This window comes from Corvus kubaryi, unplaced genomic scaffold (genome assembly GCF_017639235.1).
Source record: "Corvus kubaryi isolate FWS band 111438036 unplaced genomic scaffold, C.kubaryi_AGA036_p1.0 37284, whole genome shotgun sequence".
NCBI classification, from domain to species: domain Eukaryota; kingdom Metazoa; phylum Chordata; class Aves; order Passeriformes; family Corvidae; genus Corvus; species Corvus kubaryi.
In genome coordinates, this window is record NW_024581088.1 from 10,584,753 (window position 1) to 10,605,115 (window position 20,363).

The 20,363-nt window shown below is 48.8% G+C and overlaps 2 protein-coding genes across 3 annotated transcripts in view; one reads left to right on the plus strand and one right to left on the minus strand.

Annotated features, from left to right (window-relative positions):
• The window catches only part of PAFAH1B1 (platelet activating factor acetylhydrolase 1b regulatory subunit 1), a 28,668-nt gene extending 24,348 nt beyond the window's left edge, over positions 1–4,320 (plus strand). Inside the window, exon 11 of the mRNA XM_042026522.1 lies at positions 794–4,320. Coding sequence (XP_041882456.1) covers positions 794–867 — 74 coding nt within the window. The 3' untranslated portion in view covers positions 868–4,320. The remainder of the gene's footprint in view (positions 1–793) is intronic.
• A 1,434-nt stretch (positions 4,321–5,754) lies between these two features.
• Positions 5,755–20,363, minus strand: part of CLUH (clustered mitochondria homolog) — a 29,668-nt gene continuing 15,059 nt past the window's right edge. For both annotated transcript variants that reach the window (XM_042026520.1, XM_042026521.1), the window contains exons 11-26: positions 19,688–19,905; positions 19,003–19,107; positions 18,117–18,217; positions 16,570–16,722; positions 15,893–15,955; positions 14,966–15,210; positions 14,104–14,188; positions 13,474–13,627; positions 13,032–13,171; positions 12,846–12,926; positions 12,119–12,244; positions 11,500–11,621; positions 10,147–10,240; positions 9,257–9,391; positions 8,209–8,282; positions 5,755–7,664 (exon numbers count right to left, since the gene is read on the minus strand). In XM_042026520.1, coding sequence (XP_041882454.1) covers positions 7,496–7,664; positions 8,209–8,282; positions 9,257–9,391; positions 10,147–10,240; positions 11,500–11,621; positions 12,119–12,244; positions 12,846–12,926; positions 13,032–13,171; positions 13,474–13,627; positions 14,104–14,188; positions 14,966–15,210; positions 15,893–15,955; positions 16,570–16,722; positions 18,117–18,217; positions 19,003–19,107; positions 19,688–19,905 — 2,065 coding nt within the window. In that variant the 3' untranslated portion in view covers positions 5,755–7,495. The remainder of the gene's footprint in view (positions 7,665–8,208; positions 8,283–9,256; positions 9,392–10,146; positions 10,241–11,499; positions 11,622–12,118; positions 12,245–12,845; positions 12,927–13,031; positions 13,172–13,473; positions 13,628–14,103; positions 14,189–14,965; positions 15,211–15,892; positions 15,956–16,569; positions 16,723–18,116; positions 18,218–19,002; positions 19,108–19,687; positions 19,906–20,363) is intronic.

Below are 20,363 nucleotides of genomic sequence, written 5' to 3' on the forward strand. Positions count from 1 at the left end.
ACTCCTTGTTCAGCAAGGCTGGGCTTTGCTCTGGAGTCTCCTCCATTGTTTTTGTTCTCTGTGTTCCTCTGGCAGTCTATTGCTCCTTCAGCAAAGCTGTGTGAGTTTGGAGCAAGGAGCCTGGAGTTGGCTTCTGGAGTTCCCTGACCAAACTGGCAGGGCTAATTAAAAGCAGGCTTTAGCTTCCCCCTGAAATGGCTGAGGAGAAACAGTGAGAGTTGAAGAACATCAGACCCGGAGCAGGGCCTGGTTAACCCCAGAATGGGCTACCTCAGTTACAGCTGGCTTTGCTGACCCCTCTTCCTACAGTGAGACTGATTCCTCTTGGTTGAACTTCCCCATCCTGTCTCTGAGCCAGCCCCAAATTGATCTGTATATGCCAAATATTTGGGGATCTCCTGAAGAACAGTACACGGTACATTTTTAAATACAGATTCACAGACTATACTATCTACAGCAAAAAGTCGAGTTCCCTCATTCTTGGACACCTCTTATTAAATACATGAAGTTCTGTCTCCTGGTGGCATTGAAGGGTTTTATCTGTGTGAGATGTTTTGTAAGTCTTCCTGATTTATTTTCCATAAAAGTTCCTTTATAGCTGAATTGAAGGTAGATTTTCATGCTCTACAATATTACAGCATGAGAGAATTTGGCTACAAAAGTACAGCCAGGAGCTTTGGAATTTAGCCTTTGAGCTGGTAGAATTGTTTTGAAAAAGCAGTGCCATTCAGTGAGAATAGGAAATGCTGAAGTTCTGGGTTCATTGGTAACGTGAGCTTTTGTCTCCTGGCAGATTTCCACAAGACAGCCCCGTACGTGGTGACTGGGAGTGTAGATCAAACAGTAAAAGTGTGGGAGTGCCGCTGATGGAGTTCACAGTGACCCCTTTTCCTCTGGATGCACTCAGATACCATGGTTACCCATTGAGCTCTGTTTAAATAAATATTGTCCTTTCATGTAAATTATTCTGGATGTAGATTGAGCTTATTAAATGTTACACACAAAGTATTCATGCATGGTGAATCCAAATTGTATACTGTAAATTTACATACGTTGTCTAGAAGTACCATAGGTTTAAGAACATGGGCTGGCATTGGTCACATCAGACCTGAGAAGGCAGAAGTGGGATGATTGGAATAGGGCACTTAACTGAATAGTTGACAGTGTCGTTATGTTGGATAATTATACCTGTTTTTCTTTCTGCTGTCTGTTGGTGCCTGAATTGGTGACCTCATTTGGGAAAAGTTTTGTAGGGCTCTTTCAGAAATGTGTATCTATGTAACATCACTTAAGTGTGCTTAATAAATCTTCTCTAAGAATACTAGATAATAAGGCTGCAATTCAGAATCTTCTGAACCTTATATGTAATTAATGGAAATTAATTAAACTCTGGAATATTTGTCATGAAACATTTGCCAAATCAACAGAAAACACTTGTTTTGGCCTCCTATCACGCAAGGGTTGGTATATTTATAGAACTGACTGTAAACCTGAAATAAGACAACAAATCTTAGTCGCAGCTGATGTGATAAATGTATTTATTTTTTATTTGGTCATTCAATGGTTAAGCTGTGCTGTTAAACTAAGTTTAAATGGTTTTTTTGTTTGGTTTTTTTTATGCTAGACAAACTTCCAGGAGGAGTTGTCCGTCCCACTAGAGTTTAGTGATCCAGTTTCCAGTAGAGCTTCCTCTCCCAAATGACTGCCATGGTCCAACTTGCTGTTAGCTTTCCATGTTTGTTAGAGATGTGCAATTCCTATTACACAGCAGGATCAAAGGACACTTCCCTCATTCACTGGCAGGAAATTGGGGTATACAAAAGTTTCTTGGTTTCCTTAGTGCCTCCTTGGAAACCCTTTGACAATGAGGTGATCCTCACCTTGGCAATGTGGCTCCAATAAAAATGTCCTGGGGCTTGCAAGTGGAGAAGAACCTTGGGCTGCAGCATTGAAATGCTTTAAAGGAAGCACTAAGTATCTTGAGAATCAGCTGACAATGGCAGGTCAGATCCACACAGGCTTCTAAAAGAAAAATGCCATGAACAAAAACCCATACCCATCTGTGGGAATTATGCTAAACATTAAAACCAAACCCAAATCCTATCAGCAAAACCAGCCCAGCTCAGTTATTAGTATTTATGTTGTTTGGTGTACACAATTTTTAATTTGCATTTCCCTAAAGTTACATATTTTGATCTGAAATGAATGAAAATATTATAAATTAATATTTTAATCAGCATTTTTGTGACAGATTCCATTTCAGATAACCAAGAATTACAGTACTTATCAAACTAACCAGGTCTTTTTAAAAATCACCTTTAAAATTGACAATACAATGAAGTACCAGGCCGATGTTTTAACAGGTGAATTTATGCTTTATTTTACTCCTTTGGTTTAATCCATGGCTTTTAAAATGTCCCTTTTAAAGCTGAGAGTCCCTGACCAGCATAGGGTGGGCTGGAGGGTGAACACACTGCACTGGTGAGGGGGAAACTTCCACAGACACCCCAGGAGAACCTGGTTTTGTGTGGGAAGAGCTGGATTGGGGTGTGGGATCCTCTGGGAAGCGGTGGAGAAAGTGGGGTTCTGATGTGGGGGCTTTCAGAGCCAGTTTAAGATCCAGGCTAATCTCTTAAATCCAGTGGTTTCTGTCATTCTCGGTGTGTGTTGCTGCAGTTAAGCATGCACGAATAAAGTCTGTTTTGTTCGTTAGCTGCTTGGACTGGAAAAATTTGCTGCTTTTTGTCCTATTGGAGAATTCCAGATACACAAGTAGTGCATCTTAAATCCCTCCATGCATCTGCAACTGTAAAGTAATAACATCTGTTTAATTCCTGGTAGGACCTAGAAACTTTATTTAAGTCTAAACTAAACCACCCTCATGTACATAACTGAAACCTGAATGAGAAATTAAAGGTACCTGTGATGTGGAAGTTGTCTACTGCATTTTTTCCCTGTAGCAAAGAACAGGACACCCGGCCCCAGTGCTGGCAGCAGCATCGCTGCTGTGTGAGACTCCACACTGCTGCTGTGCAGAGTGAGCCTTCTGGGGCAGCAGGGAATGATCTCAGGGATGGTCCCGACCGGACCAAAGCGGAAGCCCTGGTTGGAAGGGAGCCACACCACAGGTGTGGGAGTGAGGGGGACACTGGGACGTGCTGGGGAACTGTCCCCACTGTTTCTGTCAGCTCCTGCTGTGCCTTTGCTGTGATCAGAACTGCAACAATGAGGTTACTGGGTCAATAATGAACTAAACATATTGGAGGGGTCGAGAGGTTCACTGCTGCTTTGGCACTTCTGACTGAAACTGGCAGCACTTGCCAGGACCCGCCTCTGGCCTGTTAGCAGAGCCACTGCAGATCCCTGGGCTTAGCCTAGCCTGGGCCATGCCACACGGGCCAGAAAGTGCAACGTTTGTTGTGGTTTAGATAGAAGCTGGAAGTTGATGTTTTATACCATCTTGCACTTTAGAAGGTGAAGCAAACCCATCCTGCTTTTGTGTGTGGTGTGACCAATGTGTGCCCGGGGCACTGAGGAAAGGAAAACAACCCCTGGTTGGTAGTGAGTGAGGACTGTGGGCATGTGGTCCCTGCCTCTCCTCTGCCTCTTCCTGTCCATGTGAACTGCCTGAGAAATCACTCTTAGACAGCTCCTGACTCCCGAGAGCTGTTTAAAAGGAAAAATACTTTGTTTTTGTAGACAGTGGTGGCTTGGTAATCCTTTAATGATTTGAATATTGCAAATGCTGAGTTGAGTGAAGGAAAAGCACCCTTGGAGTGAGCTGTTGTGTCCAGCTGTATATAACGTCCGTGTATTAAATCAATACCGAGAGTCCTGTAGCAAGAGCACATGCATAGAGGGGTGGGATGGACGGGGGGGAGCGGGGGGGGTCGCGTTGGATTTGCAAGTCACAACTGGCATTAACTGGCCTTTTTATCTTTCCACTGTGTCATGTAAGTAGCTGCTTTCCTGTCCTGCCTGTCCCTCAGGCTTCCCCGAGTTCATTCTGAAGAGAAGTTAGCAAAATCCTCATGCTTTAGAGTCGATCCTGACATTGACGTGAAGGCAAATGTCAGATGTTTGTTTGAGCGCTGTTAGAGGTTGCAATTGGAGAGAACAGTTCCCAGGCTGTAGGAGTTAACTGAAGCTATTGACACAATTAAAGCAAAATCGGTAAAGGAATGTATATAATACTGCTCTGTGTTTTACAGTAAGATTTGTTGCTCTCAGACTGTGTAAAACAAAATTTATTCATGTTTTCTGCATATTAAAAAAATCTTATTGTACCAATTGGTAAACTATTAAATGCATATAAAACTAGATGTGGTTTTGTTTCCTTGGATGCAAGAATTAAAACTATTTTGAAAAAAGCTATTGGTGTTTCACCCTCAGATTTTGCTCCCACCTGCTTTGCCCTTGCTCTGATTTTAATTTAACTTGTGCTCACCTGAGGCTGCAGGAAGTGGTTTTGAGGTGGTTCATGGCAGCTGGAGTAGTGAGAGGTTTTGTTGGTTGATCCGGTGCAATGAGGTGGTGCAGGAAATGCTCTGGTGGGCTAAGCTGGGCTCACGTGTGGGCAGGAGAGCCTTGTCCCTGTGTGTGGCACAGGCCTCCCCTGGTTGGGTTTGGTTGGATTTTTCCCTTGCGTTGACCTTCTCTTTACCGCAGCCCTGACAGGAGCTGCCTTTCACTGCTCCTCGCTCGGTGTTAAGAGCTGTTGAGGGTGGGGGTTGAGTGCGGCCATGAGTCCTCGGAGTAATTGCTCTTGGCTTTGAGGCAGCACAGGGGAAAGCTGAGGCACTGGGTGGTTCTGGCAACATCTGTTCCGGTATTAGGGTCTTGCGTGCTTTGGTTTGACTTTCCCCTGTGATTTGGCCCAAATTGCCTTGAGTACTGTTTAGAGATGGGTCGGTGGCCAGAACTGGAATGGGCACATCTTCGTAATGGAAGAGCATGGATGTGCCCTTGAGCTTGACGTGGGGAGAGAATGAAGGGGCACTCCTGCCAGCTGAGGTCTGTGGAAGCAGCTGGTAGGGTGGTACTTGGCAGTGGGAACAGACCTGGGATGGACATTTGGAGGAGACCCACTTGCATTTGGGAAAAAAACTGAATCTGGGCTCTGCCAGGGCTATCCCAGCTGGGGTGAAGGGGTGGCACAGAGGCAGTTTTTGGGGTGAGGGTTGAAAGGAAAGCCTCGTATGTCCACAAGCAGTGAGCTGCTCACGGGGAGTGCAAAGCAGGTTCAGGTGTGAGTTGCCAAGAACAGTACGGGCAGTTGAATTTAATTTCCCCGTTAGCTCAGTGAGTTGTTGCTCATGCAGTAAGTGCTGCTCTGACAGCAGCTCTTTAGGTGTGAGCCTGGTTTGGACCAGCTGTTTCCAGTCCCAATACAGCACTGATGGGCACTGAAACATTTCTCAGTGGATGGGTCGAGTATGAGGTGACACATGCAGGCTCTTTCACCTGGGTACACCATCCCCAAAGCTGTGCCCCTGCTCCCACATCACCCCTGGGATGAGAGGGCAAAGTGACTCCTCTCCCTGAGCACAAATGGATCCTGACAGCAGAGCTTGTGAGTTCTGGCCCTTCTGGGCTGGGGTTGTGACTCTGGTACTGGTTTATAGATTTTAAAGTGTCCAGGTCACCTGGTTCTGTTCTCTCCCCTTGCTTCTGCTCAAATGAACAGGAGTGGTGGTTCCAGTGCTGCTACCAACACTTTGCACCAAACAGTAAAGAAACCAAAAAAGTACCTGCAAGAGTTTAAAAAGCTTTTAATGGACTGTAAGACACTAGTAAAAGAAAAATCTTGTAGGAAAGATGCACTGTAGTCATTTATTGATTGCTTTCCAGGAAATTCAGAATTTTTCAAATAGGAGCAAGTTCCTTCGCAGTGAAGACTCTGCTTTGTTGCCTCCAACACCTCAGAGGCTGCTCCCTCCTTCCCCCCTGCCCAGCCCCGAGTTACAAATACCTGTAAGGTCAGACAGGAAACCGAGGGTACAGAGCACAGGAACAGCACTCGGCTCCAAGGGTCAGTAAAAGAAGCAGCGCGGGTTAGCACGGGGCACGATCCATGACAGACAACGCGAGGGAGGGAGAGGCTGGGCGCCGGCAGCACGGGGCTGCAGCCAGCCCACTGTTCTTCTACAGCTTGATCTGCTTGGAAAACAGGACATTCAACTCTGTCGGCATCCCAGGGCCTGCAGCAGCCACATCTCACCTGCTTGAGGACAGTGACAACCCTACAGGATGTGCACGGGAGGGGAGGGGACAGGAGGATTTCTTTAGTGGCACTTGCCCTTCAGTACCGTCCATTGCCAGCAATGGCAGCTCCCAGCACCAGTCCCAAAACCAGTGTGCAAAAACGCCAGAGAAGAAGGTATTTGGCAGAGGTTTCGGTGCTGAGGGAACTTCGGTTTTTATTTAAATCCCCTCCCCAGAACCTGGTACTTTCTGGTTGTGATTCCGTCAGGTTCAGGGCCCTCAGCTCTGTGTCACAGCTGCTGTTGCAAATGACATCAGGTCTCTTATTTCTGAATCTTCCTCCCCCCCTCCCCCCCCAATAGGGCTGTGATTCCCTCCTCACTCCCCTTAGCTCAGCCCTCATTTGCTGCATTCCCACCTCTCTGAGGCACTGGGGTTTCCACTGCAATAGAAGTTTGTGCGCTTTTTTAAAGATCAAGCCCTCACTCTTTGGATACAGTATCCCAAGTTACTCAGCTGCTGGCAGAGCAGAGGTGGAACGGTGAATATCATATATATATCTATATATATATATCTATATATATATCTATATATATATCTATATATATCTATATCTTTACCTTGAAAATTAGAATGTGAATGTTACAAAACCCCACTGAATTGCCAAACTGCCAACCAAACATAGAAAAAAATGGTTAAAGGAATCCCATGGCTATATCCTGATGTAGAAAATGCTGTACATCCCCCACTTCCACACGTCACAGGCTTCAGTCATCTGAGCGACACAAATATGGCTGTTCTTAGCACAGTCTTGAATAGCGACTAGGGGGAAATCAATCTTTTGGCTTGGAATCCACGTTTTACAAGAACGCGGAGCAGTGATGGGGCTGGTTCTGTACTGGTTTAGCAAAGCAGTGTCCTTAGTCAACATAAAAATGACCTGAGAAATGTTACATTCCTCCAGACAGTTCATTTGGAATTCATATGTACAAAGTAGAAATAACTGTTGCGCACACACACGACACGGACACACACACGGCAGGAGGGCCCCGCGCGCCAGGACGGGTCTGTGCTGCCTCCGGCCACTTCCCCTCGCATGGCAGACACAAGCTCAGGCAGACAGATTACATTGCTCAGATTAGTTCTTTGCATTGTGTATTAATTGTACCAGTGCAATAACATTGTCAAAAAGGAGGAGCTGCTCCAAGGGCGGCCAAGGCCCTGGGCCAGATTCAGAAAAGGGTGGTTTAAACTTTTTTTTTTTTTTTTTTTTTTTAAAGCGAGGTACACGTTAAGCAGAGCTCTGTGTTAAGGGGATGGCAGCAGAAGGCATGCTCGGCTCAGCCTCTTTCTCCTCCACAGCTTTGTCCTCTGCTTCCACCTGTTCCCCACTTTTCATGCTTTCCTGGAGCTGCTGGCGTCGCTGCACCTCGGCTTTAAGGTTCTCCAAGTCTTTTTGGCTGAAGGGGAAAGCAGGGAGGGGAGCAGACATTAGACTGGCTGTGGGATTGGTGAAGCACCAGGACAAGGTTGTGTTCAACAGAAGGAACACTCCTTGCACCTCCCTCCCCCACAGCTCAGCCACACCCAGTTTGCTGGTTCGGTTTGAAAAAAGAGGCACCAGGATCTGCTCCCTCAGTGGGCTGGGGCAGAGCAGGGGTTCATCTCGATGATGTCCAGGCAGCCTCCAGCTGCTGCTGCTGCATTTTACCACCAGTGATTATTTACAGCCTTAGAACAACACAGTCTTGGCTCAGGTCATCTATTTCCACCATTATCCCAATCAAATTTTCAACTAGAAGTTTAAAAGACAATTCACAATAATTAAAAAAAATAAGAATCTTAAGAGTCCTGCTGTTTATAGTGGCTTGATGATGCTAACCAGGGCCTGAATTGGGATCTTGGCTAAAACAAACAAATGCTGGGGAGCTGGTTTCTGCTCTCTTGCAAACTAAGACAATACAGACTTGATTTCTAAAGGCATAGCCAGAAGAATCACTGTACCTTAGTGGAATGAAGAGAATTCCATTGATAATGTTCAGCTGTTCCAGGACACTGGCCATACTGGGAGCTGTGAACTACATTGCAAGGGAAAAAAAGTTTTAGGAGTCAGAACCTAGAGAGGACTCAAGTGCTAAGCATGTCCATTTACCAACAGCTGAGAAAATTGAATCATTTACATTATCTACCTCTGTATATCCATAAGCTGGAAAGCATAATCTGGAGCTCCCCACCAGTCCCTAAGGGAGCCTCCTGCTGAATCCTGCAGGACTTCAGTTAAATACATCACAGTGCCAGTTCCAAAATGTGTTTTCTACCCTCCTTCAAGTATTGTAACAAGAGTAAATCCTTTAGGGCTGTTTTTATGGGTTTACTAGATTCAAGGTCCTTGTGCTCCCTTCATTGCCATGAACCCCTCAGGTCTGTTGCCAGTTCTGCACAGGGAGAAGGACACCCATGCACAGAGCACTGTCCCACTCTGTCCTCCCTGCAGCTGGAACCCTCTTTCCCAGTCTGCTGGGGTACAGCCTGGCAGGGAGAGCGCCCATCGCTCAGGCTGGGTGCTGTGCCAGGTGTGGAGGCAGGCAGGAGCAGCTGGGTTTGGCCCAGGAGGGCCAGTCATTCCTGCTCCATGTAAGGTAAGACAGCCCCTCTGCGCTCCCCACCCACAACATCCCTGGAAGGAGAACAAAGCACCTGGTAAAAGATGACAGCATTTCTGAGGATGAGGAAACTAAAGTTGTTCTGGGTTGAGCAACCTGCCCCCTGGCAGTGAGTCAGCAGCAGGGCAGGGTTGTGTGGAGGTGTGCCAGGCTCTCACCCCAGGAGCTGTCCCTGCACCCCACTGCTTCCCCAGGCACCCTGCAACGCTGTGCTCCATCCACACCGATGACACCACACTGTGTCTGAGCCACTGCCCTGGCAGGGGCTTCTGCCCAGGAAGGGTCTGACCTGGCATAACCGCTACCCTCTCCTGACAGTCCATGTCCCTCAGGAACAGCTGGACACAACCTGCTGCTGGCACAGCACGCTCCCCGCTGCTCCGGGTTACCTTCAGCGGCATGATGTTGGCATTGGAGCCGTTCTTGTAGATCTCGTTCATTGTGCGCTGCAGAGCGACCGCTTGCTGCGTCAGGTATTTCAAGTACTCGGAGCTCTCTTTGGTCTTTTCGTGGTGCTCACCGAGCTGATAGGAAATGGGAAAGAAAAAGGTTCACCACCACGAGTGAGAACAGGACCCAACCCAGGGCACACACCTGGGTGCTGCCAGCTCAGCATCCCCAGAGGAACTCGGTAGAATGGATTTTACCTGCCTTGGCATTCAAAAACCAATAAAAGAGCTCCTCTGGGAGCCTTATTATCAACATTTCACATTTTCATCAAGTGGGAGTGCATTTGCTGGGTGAGCAGCATTCCCTGCACTGGGCTCTTCCTCCAGGAGCAGCATTCCAGCATTCCCTGCAGTGGGCCATGCCTTCAGCCAGCTCAGCGGCACTGAGTCACCGCGTGCAGCCGCAGACATGCTCAGACAGCCCCGGGCTGGGGCAGGAGTTTCGCTGAGCAACAGCTGGGCTGCGAGCTCACTACCAAACCAGTTTGGAGCTGGTATTTAAAGACTAGTGGTGCAAAACATGGGGAGACCAGTTTTTTCCAAGCCCCACCAGAACATGGGGCCATGCCACGACAGAAGCGCTTGTCCAGCCATGGGTAGAGTACGGACACATTTGCAGGAAGCTGAACAAAGATTCCTGGCATGGTGGGCAGTTACTGCACAGAGCAGCAGTTTTGCCCTGGCCCTACAAGGACTCCCTGGCATCCCCTCAGAGCTGTTTATAGGAAAGGCCTCCCCAAGGCCCAGGCTGGGCACTGGGTTGCAGTGGAACTGCTCAGTTCTGGCCCCGCAGTGACAGCACACAAGTGCACAGCGTGGCCACTCATCACCTGGTTCTTGTAGATGGTGTAGCCTTCCTTCTCATGCTGCAGAGCCGACCGGAATTCTGCTTTGCTCTCGTACACTCGGGCAACCAAGTGGTGGCTGAGGGAAGGAAAAGGGCTGAGTCACTTCTCTGAAGAAGAAACATTTCTGTGCTGCAGCGAGTGTGACTGTGGCATCAGTGTTTGGGCTGAAAGTCTTAACATGACTGTGAAAGGAGACTGAATGCAGCACTCTGGGAGTTACTTCTTCCCAGCCCAGCTGAGGATTCAAATACTACACTTATTTGGGTTGGATTTTTGTTGGAATGCTGAGAAGTGACCAACAGAGGTAAAGACTGAACTGGGCATCTTTCCTCCTTCATCCAGGAAAGCTGAAGGCCACAGCAGTGAACCAAAGGGAGAGGCACATCCATGGGAATACCTCAGGGCTGGATTTATTAACTGGAGAGGAAGGCTGCAGCCCTAAGCCCTCAGGCAGAGCCAGGTGTGCGTCCCCTGGGCTCTCGCCAGCTGGGAGAACTGACTTGGCTTGGACTGTTGGTCTTGGCCCTTCTGGAATGAAAAAGAAATCGCTGGGTTTGGCAGAGTTTCTCTGTGGGAGGGGCTGGGTCTCTCCAAACATCGCAGTGCATTGGGGTGCTACTGAGCAACAGCAGAAGACTCTCTGCAGCCTGCACATTCATCAGCCACTGGAAAACAAGGCAGGCCCTTGCAGGTGTTTAATCAGGTTATTTGCACCCCGATGGAGAACAGATGGCTGCGATGTGGCAGCAAGAACTGGGAGTGGGCCATGCCTGGCTGACAGAGCCAGTTCTGCACTGAAGGACAGAGGGCTTCCAGCACTGCAGCAGTGGGCACTGGGAGCAGATCCTACTACAGGTGTCGCCAGTCCCAGCTCGCTTGGGAACACACAGAAGCCACTTTAGGGTTTTTATTCAAATACAGGACTTTACGGCAAAGGAGAAAAGCGCATTAAATGATTCTCAAAGATCCCTCCCCGAGGGCTGGAACCATTAAACATGAATATTTAACATACTGTCCCTGGCTCCCAGTGTAATTCCCTTACAGGCTCTCCAACCTCTACTCCCCACATACATTTTTCTCTTGAGAGTCCACAGGGACCAGGGTCATCTTGACAGACTTTCTGAGCAAGCAGCATCACAGTAGATCCCACAATTAACCTTAAGAACAAGGGATCGCCATCTTTTGAAATAACAAACTTGGATACTGCACCATGACCTTGGCTCTGGGACAAGATGAAATCTCCAGTTCACAAGACCAGAGCCTCCCATGTGAGTGCTTGATGACTGTGCTCGCTCTGACAGCAGTGACCCAGCCCAGCACCCCACCCTGCCTCACCTGAGTGCAACCTTCAAAGACTTGGAGCCATGGTACTTGGAACTGATGGCCAGCGCGTTCTCCAGGAACCGGAGGGACAGGTCATACTCCATGACCCCGTGGAGCACCAGGCCAATGTTGTTCTGTACAGAGAAGCCAAGCAGGCGTTGAGAAAGACACACTGACACTACAGTTCCTGCTCTGTGGACAGTGGGACCCCACAGGTGTGTCACTGCCGGGAGCGCTGCAGCCCTGGCGATGTCCCTGCAGCCCTGACCCATCACAGGGACCACCCCCGTGGGGGCTCGGCCCAAACACGCCAGGCACGAGGGAGGTAAGGAACTCTCCAGTTCATGCAGTGCAGCAAGAACATAACAAATGAAGGAGTTTTCCTAAGGATTACAGGTGCTCAAACCCCACCTGCAGTACTCTAGCGCAGAGCTCAGCACGGAGGCTGACCCTCCCAGCTAAAAGGGTCAAACTCCTTTTTTCCTTCATCTGATGGCACCAACCAGTAACAACCCAGGGAGGAAAAGCACTGCCTGAGTGTTTGTTTTCAACAGCCATCATGTGGGCATCTTAAAGGCCAAGAGGTTTCTTAGAGATTAAGAATTTGAAGACTCTTGAACGGGTTACTTACATCTAAGAGTGCCATTTCTGGGTGATCCTCCCCAAATACCAACAGCATGAGGTAGCGTGCACGGTACAGCAGGTTCAGTGCTGTCGAGAGTTGGCTGTTTGCAAAGCAGTACAGAGCCAGGTGCATCTAGGACAAGAGAAAGGACTCAGCATTAATGTAAAGAAAACTAATCTCTCCGCTCCTTTCCTCAGCTGCACATGAATAAAGTCTTCTTTAATGGTTAAAGAAGGACTTCAGCCACTTTGAAAAGCCCAAGTCTGCTGGCTAATGAACAGCCCCACTGAGGTGTCCCAGAGGACACACCACTGAAGAAGCTGAGTGTTTTATTTCAGTTTCTCTTAAGACCCCTCACAGAATATTTCTAACCTGACTTCCATGTATATGTCATACTCTGGCTATGTTTTGGGGGGGGATTCTTTCCTCTTTTTGTTTTTGACATAAGCCCAGGTCCAAAGCCAAGAGAATTAATATATCTAAATAAAGATGCAGCCGACAAACACTAGAAACCTAGGCTAAGCAGGACAAATAGAGAGCATGCAGGACATTTACAGTGCACACACTCAGCTTTTCACTTTGCAGGATCATAAGAGATGATGGAGGATTCTGGAAAGAAAGCTGCAGAAGAGAGGAAAATGCAGCTGTTTTCCAGCTGCAGGCATGAACTAAGGCTCACAGACTGCAGCCAGACCCCTGAGGTGCTGCTGCTCCCCCAGCTCCCCATACTCACATATTCTTGGATGGTGTTGGGGTGTTCGATGCCCAGGACCCTCTCGCTCATTAGCACCGCTTTCTGCTGATTGCTTAAGGCCTGGAGAGAACAGAACCCAGAGCAAGTCACATCATGCTGTGAGCTTCAGCAAGCATGGGGAAGGAATCAGAGCACTGAGGAGACCCCCTCGGAGCCCCTGCTTACCTCTGAGTAATCTCCCATGATATAGTTGAGCCGAGCTAGCAGCCTCAGGCAGGCACAGATTTCTACATGCATAGCACCATACACATTGTTGAACAGGTTTAAGGCTTCATTGATGAGCTCACAGCCCTCCTTCAAGAAACCTGAAAAGACAGTATATCCATATATATGTACAAAATACCCCCTCACACTGCTGGAGACAGGAAGCGAGACCAGCAGTGGGATGCACAGACACAGGTCACTGCCCTGGGGGAAGGACATCACTGCCCTGACCCATCCTTGCTCACTGCTGGTGGCTTTATGGCAGGAGTGTTCCAGATGGTCTTGGAGACCAGGATTCTCTACCAAACTGGGGGGAGAAGGGGTGTCACGGTACCCATGCTCCACCCTGCTCTTCCCATTATCAGTGATCACCCTGAGAGGCAGAGGCATGTGGGGTCTGTACCTTGCTGAACTTTTGCTTGCCCGCTCTGGAAGAAGTGGAAAGCATCAGAAGCTTTGGGGTTTACATGCTTCACTACAGGAAAGATGTTAAGAATATCCTCTTCTGTGAAAGTGGGCTTGTGCCTGTTGTCAAAGTTGTACTCCTTCAGCAGGATCTGGAGGGACCAAAAAGAGTGGAGGGCAGTTACCACTTCCATAGGCACTTGGCAAGAAAAGGGGCAAAATTCTAAACGTGGATTCACAGTCAAAACATCTCCTGTACCATGACCTGGGGCAGAACTCTGCAAGGTGGTCAGATGTAGGTGTGCACATGGCAAAATGGCACCACAGTGCCAACACTGAACCCTTGACAGGAGAGCTCATCCTGTTGTTGTCCCACAGCCCACAGAGGAGCGAGAAGGCAGTGCAATTGTACTGAGGCTAGCTGCTCTTCCAAGGGACATGCCAGAAACTTTACCCTAAGAGGAAGCTGGATTAGAAATCCCTTTCTCAGAGCTGGGACCTGTATTCCAACATGAACACCACGAAGACCTTTTGGGGCTCACATTGTGCCTGCAAAACACATTGCACTTACTCTTCATGCTCCTCAGCACAGAACATGATGGCAAGGGAAGGAGGATGTGGATCTTACCTGGACTCCAGTTTTGAGGGAGATTTCACGGAGCAGGGTGATTTTCTGTAGATTATACACTTCAGCTGCTTGGTCAGCATTCTCACTGCAGAAAGCACACAGAAGCTTCAGCTCTCAGGGGAGTTTCTGCTCAAGGACATCGCTCCATTGTGGGTACCTGAGGCACAGGTCCCTGTACAGCCAGGTGCTAACTCAAACCAAAGACTAACACTGCAGAGTTTGCCCATGGTCTGTGAAAGCCTACAGAGCACAGCAGTGCTTTTACAGAAATCCTACATGTGTTCTCAAAGCCCACTGCAGCGTTTGGGCTGAACGCCTTCAGCTCTTGGTCAGGAGCGAGCAGTTCCTGACATGAAGGGGTGATCACTGTCCAGCTACCCAAAGTTGGTTTATCCAACTAGCCATGGCTTTTCTCTTGGGCCACTTCATTGGTACTTCCAGTTTAGCACTCACAATGTGCCCCTTCTTTATTCCCCATCTCTGCTCATGTGCAGGAGCAGCGGTCCTTTTTTTTTGGAACAGAACCTCCCTTCAGCCTAAATCATTGTTGATATAGACTATACTACTATTGACTACGCTACTTCTGCTTCTCACCTTCTGGTCCCCTCTGTACCCTTAGGAAAGGTTTCCCTTCCTCCTCTGCTTCTCCTGGCTGCCTTTGCATCATAGGTTTCTCCCGATTCAAAATTTCACTTCCTACTCTTTGCCCAATTTCTTTCCATTAAAAATCTGTGTAAGTCCCTCAAGGGTACAAATTTTTTTCAAACAGGAAACAAATCAAAAAGGGGGGTCCTGTTAAAGAACAAGAGCTACAGAAATTTGGTGAGTCCAGGCAGAAGCTGGGGTCACCTGCTCCACTTACCATTCAAGACTGAAATCAAAATAGTTCTTTGCTTCTGAACAAATATTCTTCCATAGCTCCTGAGGGGTCATGCTGGCCCATGCAGTGTTATCAGCATTTCCAAGGTTCCTGTTTTTCCTTTTCTTATTCTTCTTCTTGGAGACCAGCTCATCAGCTGGAAGATGGGCAATGGGATTTGGGAAGGAGCTCAGAAAACAATTGAGGAAGTGGCTGATGGCGGCGGATAAACCTGACAGCTCCACACCCTACAGAGAGACAGCAGAGTGAGTCGGGAGAGACACCCACATCACACAGCACTGCTCTGACCCCGAGCCTCACACACATCCAGTCCTGCAGAAACAGGGAGATCTTCCACGAGGGGGACAGGAGGGCAGTGTTTCCAGATGGCACTAGCACAGATGGAGTTATGTCGATGTAGGATTAGGTGTATGCCTACACACAGAAATGTGGAGTTACATTTCGGGCTGCTACCTGGGACAGAGAAAGCAGAGAGTGCAAAGATGATTTTGGCACTGGAACCAAGCCAGGTGTATTGCTGTGCTGTGTGTGAACAGGTACAAGGATATGTAGTGTTGAGCCAATTAAAAAGGCTTCTTAGAAGGGCAAAAGCAACACTGTTTAAGAGGAAAAGGTATTACAAGGAAAACAAGCTGGGATTTCACTTTTAAAAGCCTCCAACATAATGAGTGAGGATCTGGGGAGGAAAAGCATGAATGATTGCTCTCCGGGAAAGCTTTCTTCAAGTGGGAACTTGTTCTCCCTTACATACAGGCCTGTACCTATTTCAGTGCTAATGAGCTTGTACTTCTTGTTGCCACGCAACCCCCAGGAACTGCCTAATGGGAGGAGAACCCCGAACAGCTCTGTTTGTGGAAAAAAGTCATTAGGGAGGACACATGAGGCAAGAGGTCAGAGTGCAGGTCATACCTGGAGGTACGTCTTGAAGATGTGTTTGGCTGATCGAGTGATCAATTCGCTGATTCCAATTTTCTACCCAAAGGAATAAAGAACAGACTGAGTCCATTGGCAAGAAAATGGAAAAATACACTGGGCTTTTGAAATGGTCTTTTATCGAGATCTGCAGGAGACACACTATTCTCCCTGCAGCACAGAACTGCAAAAGCGTTTGACAGCTCTCCTGGAGCCAGTGAGGAGCCCCTGGCACCTCTGTGCCTGGTGACCACAAGCCACCAGTGCGGCTCAGCACAGCTCCAACAGTGCTCCAGGGGCTGCTGCAGCTCAGCCCTTGTCTGCTGCTGGGCAGCCACACTCACACCACCTCAGAGTTTGATCCAAAGCCCAGCTGCATCTTAGAGACTTTAAAAATGCATGGCTGAAAATCCAACTGTGTTACTCACTGTTGCATTTGGAAATCCCTGAAGCAGTTCTCTACCTCAAAAGATACTCACAGTCCCTAACATTATGAAAGCCATTATGGATTTGAAAAAAAAACCTCCCCAGCCACCACTTACAGGCCCTTCTCCCTCCTCCCCTATTTTTGAAGCTATTTTTACACAGAGAGAACAACTGGCCAAGTGGGAATCTCCTCGGGACAAATGATGCCAGAGCGGTTTGAACTGTCTGATGTTAAGCCTGATGCTTACAAAGATGTGATCCAGCTGTGCACGGCCAGGGGTCTTGGTGATGAAGTTGATCACTTTGCCCAGGTAACGCATGTTGATGCCCCTCTGGTGCATGGCCTCAGCCAAGGTCGCCCCATCCATCGGGAGCACCGTGTGATCCAGGCAGTCCTTGACCTGCAGGGTATGTACAGACTTTGCTTACTGAGGACAAACATGAAGGAAATAACTTCCATTTAAAAACAAAATTTAAAAAACCACACCAGGAGGCAGCACAGGGGTTCCCTGATGCCACTGCAGACACCTCGTTACCGGGGGCTGAGGGTCGCCCTGAAGGCAGGCACTGACCCCAAACAAGACTCTTCTGGTGGGCAACACCTGCTCTACCACCAGGGACCATCATGGTACACAGGCAGGGGGACACCTGCAGTAGCCAGCCCAGGCTGGGCCAGGTCCTTGCCACTGGGGACAGTTTCGCTCTGTCTCAGCAGGGAAGGAGCAGCACTACATTCTCTTGAGGCAGAGGCAAAACAACTCCTACTTGTGCAAGTAGCAGGCTGACCCTTCTTTAGAGGCCTCACAGTCACTAACTAAACACATTTCCAATTAAAAGAGTACGTGGAGCTGTGCACACATAGCTGATAAGGAGAAATGGCACATGCCCTTTGTGCTGCAGTGCTGATAAACAGTTTAATTCACGTCATGGAGTAACACCAGCTCCTCTCTGATATGCACAGGACTACCTCCTACAGCAGCTGCTCTTCAACCTGCTCTCACACAGGCCCGTGCAGTGTTTTGGGTTTATATACTGCAGTATCAACTATGTAATCAACAATCACCAAGCCCTTTTCTGACTCACTCCCCTCCTTTTTTATTTAAAGACTGAATAGCTGGTTCTGAAGGTTGTGCTGACTACAGAACTAGTGGATTTAGAGTGCAGAAGAAACTTTCCAACAAGGAAAACCCTTTCCTACACAAGACCAACAACTCCTGGATCTCTTGGAGTAGAGCTCATGAGTTCTCCCCCGCCAGTTCCAGTGCCTGGTCTGACAGCTGCATTAGCCATGAGTTCAGCAAGTGTCCCAGGAAGGGACTGGGATTTCTGATCTGGCCAGGTGCATGGGTAACATCCAAAATGCTTAAGACTTACAGAGGGAGTTTCTAATGACTGCTATTAGTAAAAACAATTTCCCAGTTCACTTCAAATTATTAGTCATCGACTGAGTCATAGCCAGGGTCAGCTAAAACAATAAGCTGTGAAGGATGCCCAGGGCTAGGGAGGATGGCTTGTGTGGTTCTCTATTGTCCCAAACTCTTAGCACTAGCTTTAATTACCAGTGCCAAATTTTTTTTGTTGGATTTAGGTGAGAAAATTGTGCCCCGATGTAAGATGGGAAATGGAAAACCCCTTGTGCCCTTGCCCACGATGCTCGTGCTGTTCCCTGTGCTCCCCCACCGGCGCCAGAGCCTGCAGCTGCTCAGGCCAAGCTGGTGTCCCAGAGGTCACCAGTGCCACTGCTTGCACCACCAAGCTCTGAGGGCAACATCACTGCTGGCTCTCGGCTCCTCACCAAGCCTGGGATCTGGCACGACAGCAGGAACGCAGCAGCATCCTTCAGCAGCTGCTTCTGATCCTGCACCTCCTCTTTGCTCGACTCAGGGAAGCGAACTCCTGGGAGAGGAACAGAGAAAAAACGTCAACCGCAGCAACTCACAGAAACAAGTCCTCTACACAAAGTACATAGTAAGAGCAGGTAAGAAGTTAATAGTAATTGTCTGCCTGGAATTACAGATGCTTCAAAAACTTACCTCAAACTATACGTGTTTTGATGGGAAGAGCATTGGCTGCTGTGTTCAGGCAGTGGCTGGGCTGTTCAAACTCAATGGTTTGGCCATTCCCCTGCAACATGCCTGCACACTGCCCCAGTATTCACCCCCAGAAACACTCTGGGAGCTTCTTCTCAATTTCCCAATAAAAAATACTGCTCCAAGCCATGGAAACTCACGTGTGATGCCTGTGTCTGATGTGTGCATGTGAAAGGGCACCGTGACTGCTCACTGAAATGTTACTAAAACAAACCCAGCCCTTCACTGAGGGCCCAACATCAGTCATTCAACTACAGCTGTTATTTTTTGTGTAAACTACTACATGAGGATCAAATTTGATTTTTTTCCTCCCTCTGCTTCTTTTCATGTGGTCTCGCAGCTGGGATGCCGGAGAATCACAGGAAGATTCTTGGCAGCAACCTGCAGCCCTCCCTCGAGCGCGGTGGGAGACGCTCCCTGCCCACTCTTGGCAGCCCCAGCACTAAAATCCATTACTGCTTCCCTCTTCTGTATCTCTGTGCTTCACAGAGCCCTGCACCATGCCCAGCAAAAGAAAACCCAGCAACAGTCTTGGCTACAGAACACAGTTTTTCTCTGCAGCTGGCTGGACACAGCTCTGGGTACACGTACCTGGTGAGAAAATATCTGGGTTAAACCGAATATCAAATGATGTGTCACTAATGGAGCCTACAGCCTTGCAAGCATTTCGAATCACTTCTCTGCTTTTGGGATCCACTGGAGCAGGAAGAAAAACAGAATACAAATGAATGTGGAGTTCAGGAAATGACAGATCTAGCTATTAAATTAAGATAAAGTTTTATTACTAAAAAGAGCAATGATAGCACATTCTGAAGAAATTACATTATAAAAACAATCAACTGTAAAGGAGAATGGCTGCAAAGTCTGAATAAGAGCATGCAAGATGACCCAAAAAGCCCCATGGACGTCCCCAACTCCAGGCATTCAGAAATCCAAGCCTGGGGTTCCCAAAGGTGCCTGTGCACTGCTCGCCTCCTGCCCAGCCCCACTCCCCTGCACTCCACGGGCCAGCCTGGCCAGGCTCTTGCTCCCAGGGAAGAGCTGAGGGGCTGGTGGCCTTGCTGGGCTCAGACACACCCACCCAGCCAGCCCCCGGGGGAGTCATTCATCAGGGTGTGAGCAGCTCTAACAAAGAGGCCAGGCAACACTGACAGGCAGCCAGTGCTTGTGCCCTGTTTAACCACCATCCATCACCCCAACCACGCCCAGCCTGGCGCTGCTCCCACCAGTGACAGCCCACCAGGCCTGCGCTGGGCTGGTGCTGAGGATGAAATACCTGTTCCCTCGTCAGACGCGATGGTCTCAGTGAGCTCCTTCACCTGATCAAGCCCTGTCACGCTATCGTCTATTTTGCCATCCTCTGACTCAGGCCTCTTGCTGTCTGCGGCACCGTTCTCCGGAGAGGCACCATTTTCCAGTGCAATGGAACTCTCCTGCTTGTTGGCTTTCTGCTGCATCAGCTGCAGCGCAGCCAGCTTCATGAATAAGAGATACCTGCAGCAGAGGGAAAGGGCAATTCAGCACAGCAGAATCCCAGAGGATCACCTCTGCTCTGCAGGGAAAAATCTCACCAAGTTAGCATTACAGACCCTACAGTTTCCCTGTGGAAACTTCCCACGAGCTTTCCAAAAATCCAAGGAGTGCACATTATGGAAGGAAGCAAAACAGTGGGTTTTCATTACCCATCTCCCTGCAGCAATTGCTTCCCACAGGCAGCATCTGCAGCCAGCTCAGAAAGACTCGGTGCCAGATGCACGGGACCAGTCACACACAGCTCAGCAGCAGCTTGGCCAGGAGAGCTCAGCAGAGAGAGGCCCAGGCTCTGCCAGGCTCAGAGCAGCGCCCTGCAGCCACGGTCCTGCTGCTGGGCTGGGAGCTGTCCCAGAGCCCGAGGGCAGGGGCAGAGCTGAGGCGGCGCTGGCTGCAGCACGGGCTGCTCGGCAGGCAGGGCT